This window comes from Aspergillus aculeatinus (assembly GCF_003184765.1).
Source record: "Aspergillus aculeatinus CBS 121060 unplaced genomic scaffold BO66scaffold_3, whole genome shotgun sequence".
Classification (NCBI taxonomy): Eukaryota; Fungi; Ascomycota; class Eurotiomycetes; order Eurotiales; family Aspergillaceae; genus Aspergillus; species Aspergillus aculeatinus.
In genome coordinates, this window is record NW_020291472.1 from 201656 (window position 1) to 213639 (window position 11984).

At 51.2% G+C, this 11984-nt stretch overlaps 3 protein-coding genes across 3 annotated transcripts; all 3 read right to left on the reverse strand.

The window, feature by feature from the left end:
* Window positions 1–227: 227 nt before the first annotated feature.
* Window positions 228–489, reverse strand: BO66DRAFT_108266 (uncharacterized protein). Its single transcript, XM_025641806.1, has one exon. The coding sequence runs from the start codon at window positions 446–448 to the stop codon at window positions 296–298; it is 153 nt and encodes a 50-aa protein (XP_025508298.1). The 5' UTR covers window positions 449–489; the 3' UTR covers window positions 228–295.
* Window positions 490–6486: 5997 nt separating this feature from the next.
* BO66DRAFT_425477 (FAD-dependent oxidoreductase) lies at window positions 6487–8340 on the reverse strand (the record flags this gene model as incomplete). Its single annotated transcript, XM_025650230.1, has 6 exons — window positions 7733–8340; window positions 7204–7670; window positions 7060–7120; window positions 6807–7002; window positions 6669–6747; window positions 6487–6613 (listed from the first exon to the last, which is right to left on the reverse strand). The coding sequence occupies exons 1-6, from the start codon at window positions 8150–8152 to the stop codon at window positions 6487–6489; spliced, it is 1350 nt and encodes a 449-aa protein (XP_025508299.1). The 5' UTR covers window positions 8153–8340.
* A 721-nt stretch (window positions 8341–9061) lies between these two features.
* Window positions 9062–11802, reverse strand: BO66DRAFT_387949 (chaperonin-containing T-complex subunit CCT5). Its single transcript, XM_025646435.1, has 11 exons — window positions 11601–11802; window positions 11521–11538; window positions 11403–11451; window positions 11226–11319; window positions 11079–11162; window positions 10722–11011; window positions 10017–10665; window positions 9822–9959; window positions 9574–9754; window positions 9416–9504; window positions 9062–9349 (listed from the first exon to the last, which is right to left on the reverse strand). Exons 1-11 carry the CDS (start codon window positions 11608–11610, stop codon window positions 9305–9307), a joined length of 1647 nt encoding a protein of 548 aa, XP_025508300.1. The 5' UTR covers window positions 11611–11802; the 3' UTR covers window positions 9062–9304.
* Window positions 11803–11984: the final 182 nt, after the last annotated feature.

Consider the following 11984-nt stretch of genomic DNA (forward strand, 5'->3'; position numbering starts at 1 on the left):
AATTACTGAACTACCACAGGCAGGCATGATGGGACCCTAAAGAAGCTATTTCAATAAAGCTAATCTTTGCTTGCATGCTGCATGTCCCGGTTTCTGGGAACGGGGGGAGGCATGCCGAAAAAGGACAGCCCCCCCCTCCCCTCCTCCTCCCCAAATTTTCAGTCGGGGCTGGACCCCTGAGTAGGTACAGTACCCTTCCCTCTTCCCCCTTCCCCCTTCCCCCTTCCCCCTTCCCCCCATTTCCCCCCACACCCCAAACTGGTGATCATCCGTCATGACTCGAGGGGGAAGAGTTTCAAGACGAACTTCCAGTCATCGTAATTAGTGCATTAAATCTCCGTCCCCTTCCTCTCCTGTTGACCATTCCCAAAAGGAGAGAGAGAAAGAGAGGCACCAAGGCGCAAAGCATAAAGAGACCATGTGCTGTACCTGCTTCCCCCGAACTCATTTACACCTACACTTCCATTGACGAAAGAAGGGGAAGAGGGGGGAGGCGGGAGGGGGGAGGGGGGAGAGGGTTGTCCCTTCGGTAGTGGAGTGTTCATGTGCAAGACAGACGGCCAGCAGCAATGCATGTCACTTCACAGATGTGGGTGGAACATGTAAGGCATCTAATTTCGCTCGTGCTACGGGAAAGTCAGAGCTCCGTAGCTCAGGGTTCTCCGGGTTTATCTCTAGATTGTATACTCAATTTTATGGAAATTATTCAATTCCAGTTGCTCGGATAGAAGGAGAAGTCTTGCAATGACTTTCGCAACCCGTTGATACCTGATGCCATTCAAGCCTATCACCTCGCATCCATCTTCTCAGCTTAATGATATATGGGGTAGAAAAAACACACAGGTTGGATGAAGCCCACGCCGACTCTGAACCAAGCATCAAGGAATGCACGTCACCTCTAATCACATCAAACGAATACCCAGCTACGCCTCTAAAGCCGGGGCCGATTGAACCTGAACAGGAATGTACAGTACTACGACGGGGTAATCGAGTCATACTCTAGGATGAACACACTCCAACAATCAACGCCATAAGCCATCATCATCATCACCACCACCACCCCCACCAAACATCCGACGATACGAGATGATACTACCTCCATCCGGAAGAACACCCCCGCCTCCCGGTGTCAGACATCGTATAACTTTGCCTGACTCCCTTTTCAACCCCTCCGCCCCTGCCCACTCAGCCTTGGTTCTCGGTCTCTTGCCCCGGATAGGGCTGCTTTCGTTGTGTGTATCTACGGTTCAAGCCACCGATTCATCAGCGTAAGAAATCCCCCCCCTTTGCGAGGGTCAATTGAAGTCAGTGTCCCCGGACATTGATCTAAGGAGGTTGGATTTGAGTTTCGATGTAGTCCCTATTCCCTCATATCCTCGTTTCGGATTTCCAAGGAAGCAGAGCTATCTGTAAGCTAGAGGCAAGCACAATGAAACGAGCTCTCTGCTTACGAGGTACCCGGTCTCGTAACACGGACAAGCCAAAGAGATGACTCAAATAAAGCATGAAAATGCATTTGGACTATTCCTGAATATCGCTTGACATATGCTAGAAGGAGGGGGGGGCTAGTTTTCCGACATCTCCACCGTGTACTGTACCTTAAAAAGCTGACGGACCAGGGGGGGGGGGGGGGGGGAGGAGGAGGAGGAGAAGGCACAGGGGTCGGAAATGCTCATGTGATGTTTGAGGATTCTCCTATCGCTTGTTCATGAATCCGCGTCGACTTGTTTCAGCGTTAAGGGGTAGTAGTCCGGAGGGGTGGATATTATTGGCTGGTTCCGATTCATACTTTTGGTGAGAGGGAACCGGTCATGTGCCAGATGATGCGAAGGTTTGATGATCAAACTGATAATTACTTCGTAGTTGATGATGACGAGGGATGGTTAGTTATGATCTATGGGTCTTGTTCCGGGTTGCCGCTTTGGGACTCGAACAAGGCTGAAGATGCAGGTTACGGTATTCTGTACGGAGTAGCTTGAAGAAGCTGATGTGAATCTATTTTTATCCATTCGTATGGAGATATTCTGGGGAACTGGGGAACTTGGGGAGATGGGTGGGTTGTGTTGGCAATTGGGCTGGGCTGGGCTGGGCTGGGTTGGGCGGTGGTTGCTTTGCTGGTTCTCGGAGGTTATAGATCGAGGCCCCTCGGGGGGAGAGAAGGTGTGTTGTGCAGTGGCTGGATTCTTCTGGCTTCGATTGACATAACTTCCCTATTGTAAGGGATGAGCTTTGCTATCCCTATTCATGTAGATACTGGACGGGGTAGTCGGTTCTCTTCAGGGCTTCAAGATGAATAGTTTGTTATTTTGTTATTTTGTGATTTGTTCTTTTTGTTTTTTTTTTCACATGGGTTGCAAAGGTACCGTCCTCAAAGCCAGTCATTGACTGGATCGCTATTCCCCCGGTATCGAATTCTCGTACCTGGCTCACATGTATGTACCTTTTGCCCCTGGTTCTTTATCTTGCTCATGATGGTACACAATTATACGAAAGTATGTAATTTGTATGAACTGTTTGATATTTACGCAGTACAGTCGATCCAGAATACTTACAGTATATAGCACAGATACCCATACACACATACGCAAGAGGAAAGTTAGAGCAAACGGGGATGAAGAACAACAGTGAAGTTAGGATAGAAAGTCACCATCAGATGCTAGGGTCACCTTCTTGCAGTCGTGTGATGGTCGAAGCCAACGACATCCCGAAGTAGCGGTATAGCAATCTACTGTACTGTACTTCCTCCGGCGTACTTCCTCACTGTATGTACCTCGACTCCCTCGGGGAAATGGTTGCCCAATTTCTCGCCGCCTTTCCTGCTATTCTTGTCCTAAGGTAAGGCAGCTAATTTTTTTTGGTGACCCTGACTTAGAGAAACTTCACACAGTCAATTGCCTAGCGGGTTCTTTAGTTTCCTACTGTCATGAGAAAAAGGAGAGTAAAGATTGTTTTGTGTTTGGTGTTTTTTCAGTGGGCTCAAGTCCCACGGGACGGAATCACGAATTCGGTAGCCGCGAACAGAGGCCAGCCACGTCAATGCAAAGGAAAAGCCTCTTCTTCGGTCTACATACCCTAGCCATGTGATGAACCGAGACGCGCACAGCCAACATCACTGACTGATCCCCTGATTACTCCCTTCTTCCGGTCTGGATCTAAAAATGTCACACTCGATAGATTTCTATCGTCGGATGAATGGAGAATCGTAGGTAGCCTCATCCTGGAGAGATTCAAGTGATGTGCTACTACAGCACCAGCACCAGCACCGACACCGACTTATTCTGTGTTGTGCATGTTCGCAGCACCATCCATCTTCCGTACCCTCCCAGAAAAAGTCCGATCATTTGGAATCCTTTCAAGAATGAGGCTATCCACTCACATTTCTACGATTTCATCGTCATGAGATAAATCTGTAGATGCAGCAGAACAAAGGTAGGGCACAGGAATTGCTAAAGCCTCGATTTCGCCCTGCCTGCTGCTGCTGCTGCTGCTGCTGCTGCTGAGTTATGGAGGCCCTTGTCTGTGACAGTCAGTAACTTACTGGCAGCAGCCGCGCAGCAACGAAGATCACATGATAACCGGCGGTGACAAGTTCCTGTCAGTGTTTCTTGAACTGTTGCTTGTGCTTTGTCAAAACCCCAACAACACCTTTGGACCCACAGCATTGTACACAGTCCCACATCCCTTGTCCGTGCAAAGGAGAAGCAATAACTTAGTTAACTTTTATTTTCCCACGCAACACCCAAAACCAAATGCCTTAGAGAAAAGCCTCGTCCGAAACCTCAGCCCCCGGCTGCTAGTTGCTGCTAGTTGCTTCTCCAACGGTAATGCACAGTTGCAGGATAGGAAATCCCGGAAAAGGCAAGCTGCAACGCAGAGATGCAGTATCCTGCATTACTCTTTGTTTCTCGCTCCAAGCGGTGCATCGTTGCACTGACTAAAACTACCTTGATTTCTGTGGAGTGGGGAGAGGAGAGGTTCGCTCGCTGCGCACGCCCAAAACGAATGGAGGTGAGCGGAGCTATCTCGCCCGATGCCGTGTTCGGAAATGGAAAGTCGTGGAGGTGGAGGTTCTAGACGTTGTGGCTGGATGCACGATGCTAATATATTTTCGCAGGTTCTGCGGAAAGGTGATGCACTGCAGCCAGCGCTACCGGTTTGTTCATGCTGATGGTGGTGGATCTGATCTGGCGTCGAGCTTCGTTGCTACTTAGGCTTATGACGTTGGGGCTTAGTCGATGGATATAGCATAGCATCGAGTTGCTCTTTGGTTCATGCAGGGAAAACTGTGTTGGGGAATGACTTGACTGTTTTTTTTTCTTTTTTTCGTCTGCCAGTTGAGTGCGTGATGGTGTGACACTGCTACATATGACGAGTTGCTTTGCTGTGGGTCTCATCATGGAATGAACCTCCGTGGTCTTTCTATGACTCGCGGTGGACATTGCTTCCTTTGGGGTTGGTGATTACTGCCTTCATTATGGCGGGAGAGAGATGTCATTGACTTGACAAGGAACGCTGAGGTTTGTCTCGGTTTCAGGGGCTAGCTACCTCTGATGCAAGCTGGTTAGGGGAAATTGTCTATCATGATATACATGGATAGTCCTCGGGGAATTGGCAGGTCTATCTCCACGTAGTCTGGCCACAGGGATGTTCATGGCGCAATGTCGGAGAACCATGGAGTCACAATGCATTATCAATCACTTGGTAGCCGTCAAATGCGGATCCGGGCCTGATTCTAGAACGGCCTCGCTCAAGTCCAGAGTGTCGTGCATTTGCGACATCATCTCTCATTTGCACCTGTATGTGTATGCCTATGAACGGTTCACAACAGCAAATATGGTCCCCGTCTCCAACCCCCTCAGAGGTCGTCATCGTGCCTCCCATACTGCCCGAATCAGGGATCCTTCCCGAAGCCTACAAATCTATATCTGACTGCAGATATTGCCTCCTCGTCGAAATGTACGGCACTACTGTCTGAACAAGACAGACAGTACATAGAAGGCGCTCGTGCTACCATTTGGAGCAATTGCTCTGAAGAAAAAAGGGGGTTGATCCCAGCTTGTCTGCTGATCAACAGAAGCGTAAGCACGGTAGCGCCTCAGTCTCGCTCTGCAATGTTGACTTGCGTCCAACGAGCCGGTTCAAAATCAATGCTTCCTTTCTAAATGCGACTGACTGGCTACCGATTTGCATAGATTTGGGCCCCGAGCTGGCCCCCCAACCCCCCACCCCCTCCCCTTCCCCCGGGAGTCAGTCATCTCGTGTCAAAAGCCAATCTGCAATTCATAGACCAGCATCCCCTGTGACAGGGAGAGGGCTGACATGCTGTTGCAGGTGAGTCTGCATTAGTTTAGGGGGAGGGGGGGGAGGCAGGAGTGGAACATGAATCAAAAAAAAAAGGAATGAGAAAAGCATCTGCTGCGTCATTCGACAGGGAAGGAAAGGCGATCGAAGGCGAGTCTAGAATTCGAGAAGTTGAAGTGGCTTGCTTGTGTTCGGCGATGCAGGTTGCTGTTGCTGTTGCTGTTCTGGTGTAGTTGTAGTAGTAGTAGTTGTTGTTGTTGTGAGCTGGTGGTCAGCTGAGCAATTGCAGGGGTTGATTGGATGTGTATGTTTTCCTCCCTCTACCGCCTTTTGTCCTCAGCTACTCCGCATTCTCTACGGGATCTGCCCATACTTGCTTGTACTTGGTATACTTCCTTTCCTCTCCGTCGTATTGGCATGTTTGATGTCCGACAATCTGACTCATAATTCAGATCCATTCAGATCCATTAAGGCACACATTCCTCCACTCACTACGGAACCACAGACCCTTGTCCATCTGTTCATATTCGAAGCGAGACAGCCGACGGATAATCTCCAGTGGCAGATCAGACGAGCGTCAGCTGGCAGCAGAGGGGGCAGTGGTTCACCGCACCTGGCAGTCTCTACAACATTCCCACTATGGAAATCATTTCCAGTTCTTCTCTCCCCCTCTCCGGTCCCCGGCCCTTCGGCCCCCTCCTCCTCATCCTCCTCCTCCCTTCCCACCCCTGATCATCAGGTATACCCGACGCTATATAGCCTATCCTTCACTTAAGGCAGCCCATATTGACCGCGATCGACGTCGTATCCCTTCAGCTCCGATCCTCACTCTCCCGTACTTTATCGCACCTTAGGCCGATCACATCCAGATCGAGCCATTGATCGATTGTGTAATACCCAATCGAGGTGGACGTCTGTGCCTAACACTCGTAAAGAGTCATCTTGACTCGGCGCTTAAGCCGGCTGATCCATCTTAGGCCTCGCCCCGAGCTTTCAGTCATGGGACCCGGTTGACTATGTTGGTCACACATTTCATTGAATGGATTATACACCGCAGTGACATGAGATGTCCACCGCACAAACATCAAGCATTACTACATACACGACTCCGCATGAGGTATCAAAACAATGGAGGAAAAGAAGCACAAGAAGAGAAGTTCCAAATCTGGATCTGTCAGAACTCGCTTATTCTCCGATGACCACTCCGTTCGACAGCTTCAATCCGACAGGCAGCCCCCGGATGTACTCCTTGTCGAACGAGGACCCAAGCTCTTGGGACAGGACTTCCTCGATGTCCATGTACATGTCGTATCTGGTTGAGAGGTCAGAAACCTGCAGCTGATGCTCGGAACTGATGCTTCACTTACGCGTTCATTTCTTCAATCGTGAGCTTCTTCTGCTCATCCTCGACCTTGTACTTTGGCATGTTGGTATTGCTGGAGAAGCCTGGAGAGTCTCCGTCAGTCACATACTCGCAGTGTGGTTAAATCCCAACAGTTGCCTACCGATGCGCTCGTTGATGTTGTATGCTGCCTTGGCTGAAGCGGCTTGGACTTTGGTGGCTCGAGGCAGTCGCACCTTCTGGTAGACTGACAGCGCCGCTGCGACATCACCGGAGAAATAGGGCTTGCTGAATATGATTCCGAGGGCTGCGGCGTCTTCGATGGCCATGCAAGCGCCCTGGCTCTGATGAGGCATCATCTGCACAAAGTCAATCAGTACCTCGCTCGCAAATGTTCGTGTAGGGAAGCAACTTACTGGATGTCCTGCGTCTCCCAGCAGGCAGACCATATTGCTGGCGATATACGGGTAAGGTTGACTGTTCACAGAGTTCAACTGTTAGTGAGATGTCCAGCACTAACTCACAGATACTGCAGAAAACAACCCAGGGGCGAGACTTACTGCACCCACAGGCGCCAGGGCCTAATCTCGATGCCGATGGCCAGATGAGAGCGGACTTGTTCATCTAATTCCGGGTAAGGAGCGAGCAGCTCTTCGACCGGACGATCCTCTCCGCCCCATGTGTGCGTCGTGAAGTCTCCCTTCTCGCGAGGAAAGAAGCAGTAGTAAGACAGCAACTTGCCGCCGTTGCAAGGGGAGAGGACGATCTTATCCCACTTGCCTTCCTGGCCGCCCCAGTATTCCAACGCACTGTCTTGGGAATAGTCGACCAACCCCAAGCGGACCGCATCTTCCGTGTGGACATTGGCATGCAAGCAGCTCGACGGCGCCGGAGTCTTCTCGGGATGAAGGCCAATGATGCCTCGCACGGCCGAGCCGATTCCATCAGCACCCACGATGAGATCGTGCCGCACGGTTTCACCACCGTCGAAGGTAATCACACCCGTCTCGAGGTCAATATCCTGGCACTAAACGCACGATCATCAGCAACCGTCACAGTTCAAAGATAAGTATACCCCGCCAAACTCACCTTATGGTTCACCTTCAGTGTGACCGGCGTGCCCGCCCCTTCCTCCTGCAGCGCGCAGTCCTTCAACATGGCATGCATATACTGCCGATGGAACATATTGTAGACGTACCCCCAGCGCTGCTCGTAGTCGTCCAGATCATAGACACTGACCGGCTCCCCTGTCTTCCAATCCCGGTTGATCAACTTCTGCAGCACCACGGGGTCGCCCTTGGCGATATCGACCCCCCATTCATGCAACCACCGGGTTCCATTCGCCGCACACGAGATCGACGCGCCCACCTCCCCCGCAAAATCATGGCGCTCGTAGATGACCACTGCATGGCCCGCCCGCCGCAGCGCAATCGAAGCCGCCAGGCCCCCGATCCCGCCGCCCACGATCCCCACACTCAGCGGTCTCCAACCAGACGCAGTTGAGCCCATCTTCTCTGTTGTATGATCCTAAATCACCAAAGCCTAACAGCAAGCGTCTGAGAAATATAAGAAGGTGAAGCTGAAGAGTAGGATGATACTTCGATGCCAGAGAGACCCTATAGTTTTACAGGCGGAAGCCATCTATTTAAACTTCCTCTCCCCTCCTTCTTTACCATCACTACCTAGGTACATCATAGGCTATCCCGATTGAAGAAAAAAAGATACGAGACGGGTCCAGTCGCCGATTGTCCATGAGCTCACGAATCATCGCCCGCCTCTCTGCATCCCCCCGAAACAGTTATCAGTCGAGGGGGGGCCAGGCGGGCAGGCGGGCAGGCGGCCCGCGCACTCAAAGTGCATTATCCGCTTCGCTCGAGCGGTCGTAGCCGACGGACGCGGCGGCGGAACTGGCACCCCGCTTGTATATCGACTGGCTTATCTTTTGACTAAGGGGATTGAGATGGGATTATGCTTCGTTGGATCGGATCTTGGGTGTGGGATTTACGCAAAAAAGTCGAGATTTGATAAGGGTGGATGGTGGGGTGCGGTTTGGCTGTGGGAGGTTCGGGCGGATGTTGCACGCCCGCTTGTATACATATCTTTTGGGTTGGGGGGGGTTACTTTACGGCAAGCTGTGGCTGTGGATATGCAAGGTTTGGGAGAGATTGGTGCGCCTGAGGGCTTTTGGATAGGCGGGGCTCTGAGGATTGGGTACAGCAGATATCCTGAAGAGCTGAAATTATATATCCTAGTCCATTGGAGATAATAGGTAAAGTACAACGTAGCTGGCTATATTCGGTACGTGGGAATGTTCTACTGGAGCTTTCTTTGAACAAAAAGTTTTTTTTTTTTTTTTTCCGCATCAACCTGAACCAATCTCAAACATCATCAGAATAGAAGTGAACGATGTGTGTCATGGAAATTTATTGTACTTTGTTGATTCCCTTAGTTTTCTCTATGTACCAACAACCATAGTGACACCACACCACGCGCACCACATCGGTTTGTTCATTACTCTTGCCGAGAGGAACATATATTGAAGAAAGTAAATAGGATTATCATCTCAAGCCCCGTTGTGACTGTAAACGCCAAAGGTGGTGGACTCTCTTTTAGCCAGCAGAATAAGAAGAAGAAAAAATTACATTCCTGTATACAAGAAATCTAGAATTCCTGGTCATCGTCACCGGAGATGATGACGTTGTTGATCTGCGGAGTGAGGTGCTTATTAGCCTTCTTATCCTGTCTTCGACTCAGTTGGATAAGCAAACTTACCTTAAGAACCATGCGGCAAAGCTGGGTGGCGAGCAGGAGCTGCGAGCGCTTGCCGATCAAGGGGTCGATGGCGAAGTGCTCTCTCATGTCTAAATAAGAAGGGTTACTTGGAGTTGCGCAGCAGCGAGATATGTTATGTGGGAGCTACAAGGACGTACCGTTGTTGCCAGTCAGCATGCAGTCGACACCCAAGCGGGAGTTGTTCTCCTTGACCTGGCGCGACTTGATCGAAGCCAGGGTCTCAATGGGGCTCAGGCCCGAGTTCTCAGCCAGCGCCAAGGGGATAGCGTCCAAAGCATCGGCGAACGCGCGCATGGCGTACTGCTCAATACCAGGGCTCTGCGAGAATGTTAGACGAATGACTCAAAGGTAGGTCCAGAAGTTAGCAGAGGCAAATTCCACGTACCTTCACAGCAGCATCCTCAACAGCAATGGAGCAGGCAATTTCGGCAGCACCACCACCGTAGACGACACGGTTATCGCGCACAAGGTTGCGCACAACGCAAAGGGCATCGTGCAGGGAACGCTTGGCCTCGTCAATGATCTGGTGGCCATGGTCAGCATTCGGTCACGTCAATTCGATTCAGCTGTCCAGACTGACCATCTTGTTGCTTCCTCGTACGAAGACCGTGACGGCGCGGCTGTTGGCGCACTCCTCGATCACTAGCATCTTCTCCCGGGTAGTACCAAAGGTCATTTCGCGAACGCGACCGGCAGTTCCAAGCTTCTCAGGGCTCAGATCCTCGAAGCGAGGAACAATGCGACCGTTCGTGGCGATAGCGATCAACTCAATCTCGGGTCCACCGACCCAGCGGACAGCAGGAAGCTTGTTCTGGAGCAGAAGGTGGTTGGCTTCGTCGTCGAAACCCCACTGGCAGATGACCAGGTTGGCCCCGGAATCCTTCAGGTTCTGGATCATCTCTGTGAACTTCTCCCTCTCGTAGTCCTGCAACTTCTTGAACTCCTCCACGGATGTGATGTCGAGCTTGTGCTTGGTCTTGGGCTTCGGGGGCTCAAACGGACAGGTCAAGATAGCCAGCTTAGCATCCCGGACCTCATCCGGCATCTGAGGGTGAGAGAAGTCCTTGTCGACAATAACACCCTTAACGAGAAGAGAGTCCTCAAGAGCACCTCCGACCTTTCCGTCAACCTTGATCAGCTCGAAATCGACATCCTTGCGCTCGAGGTCGGCCACGGAGAGGACAGCATCGATGGCGATCTTGGCGAATTGGTCGTGGGACTTGGAAACGCTGTAGAAGAGTCAGATGGGATTGACTGCAGGGAACTCGGGATACGGTCACCGTACATCTTGGAACCCAAACTCGTCTTGGCAACCTTCAGAAGGTTGGAGGTGTCCTCCTTGGAGAACGGAATCTCATCGCTGATCTTATCAAGTTGTGCAATCGCGATCTCACAGGCTTGGTCGTATCCGTCTGCGATCCGGATAGGGTGGATGCCCTTGTCGATGAGTTCCGACGCTTGCTCCAGCATAGCTGCCGCCAAAACCACAACACCAGTAGTTCCGTCACCGATTTCCTCGTCTTGAGATTTCGACAACTCAACTAAAAGCTTGGCAACGTTGTTTGTGATTTCCATCTGTCCAAAATCTTCTAGTCAGAACTTATGCCAGGGAGGACTGCGGGGCGTAGTTGTCGGCACGAACCTGGCCGAGAATAGTAGCGCCGTCGTTCGTCACGGTGATATCGCCATCGGGGGAAATAAGGATCTTGTCAAGACCGCGGGGACCCTGGAGTAGTCTTTAGAATCGGAATCGAGACGCATCTCACATTCGACAGGCGACAGATCATACCAGAGATGTCTTGACGATGTTGGCAACCGTCTTCGCGGCGACAATGTGTGACTTGACGGCTTCGGTACCATGCTGTCTCTTCTTCTTGCCTTGACTGTCCGGATGAATTGCGATCAGCGACATATCCTATACCGACGAAATTGTGGCACACCATCTGAGCGGGGGATCGTAACGTACTCCCGAACAACGATGAACGGCCGGCCTTGTTCATCCTTCATCACAGAAGCTGAGTGTGGTAGTCAGCGACCTCGGAACTTGTATCATAATGACGAGGATAGGTAGCGGAGGGGTCAACCTTGAGACAAATCAAGCTCTGTAGCCACAAGAAAAAGAAGTTAGCACCGTGGTCCAAAAATGAGGGGTATCAAGACATACGCATAGCCATTTTGACGGTCTGCCCACTTGGCGGGAATCTGGAGGGGGAGGGGGAGGGGAAAGGTTAAACAAAAGCCCACAAATCACAAATTGAAAAGTGAACGGAGAAAGAAAAGGGCCCCCAAAAAAGAGATTAGGAGTGCGTGAGGGGGGGAGTAATGATAAAGAAGGGGGAGGGGGTAGAGAGAGGGGATGCTTTAACCGGCACAACTTCAAATGACGGGCGATTGTAGAAATTCATCTGGAGATGGAGGGAGCCAAAAACGGGCTAGTGAGCTGCTTGCCCAAAGGGGTCTAGCGTAGATCTTCCACCGCGCGCCTGCGCGACTAGCTGGTAGCCATTTCACTGTCCATCGTCACTCTTCTTGCTGCTCCTCCGTACTC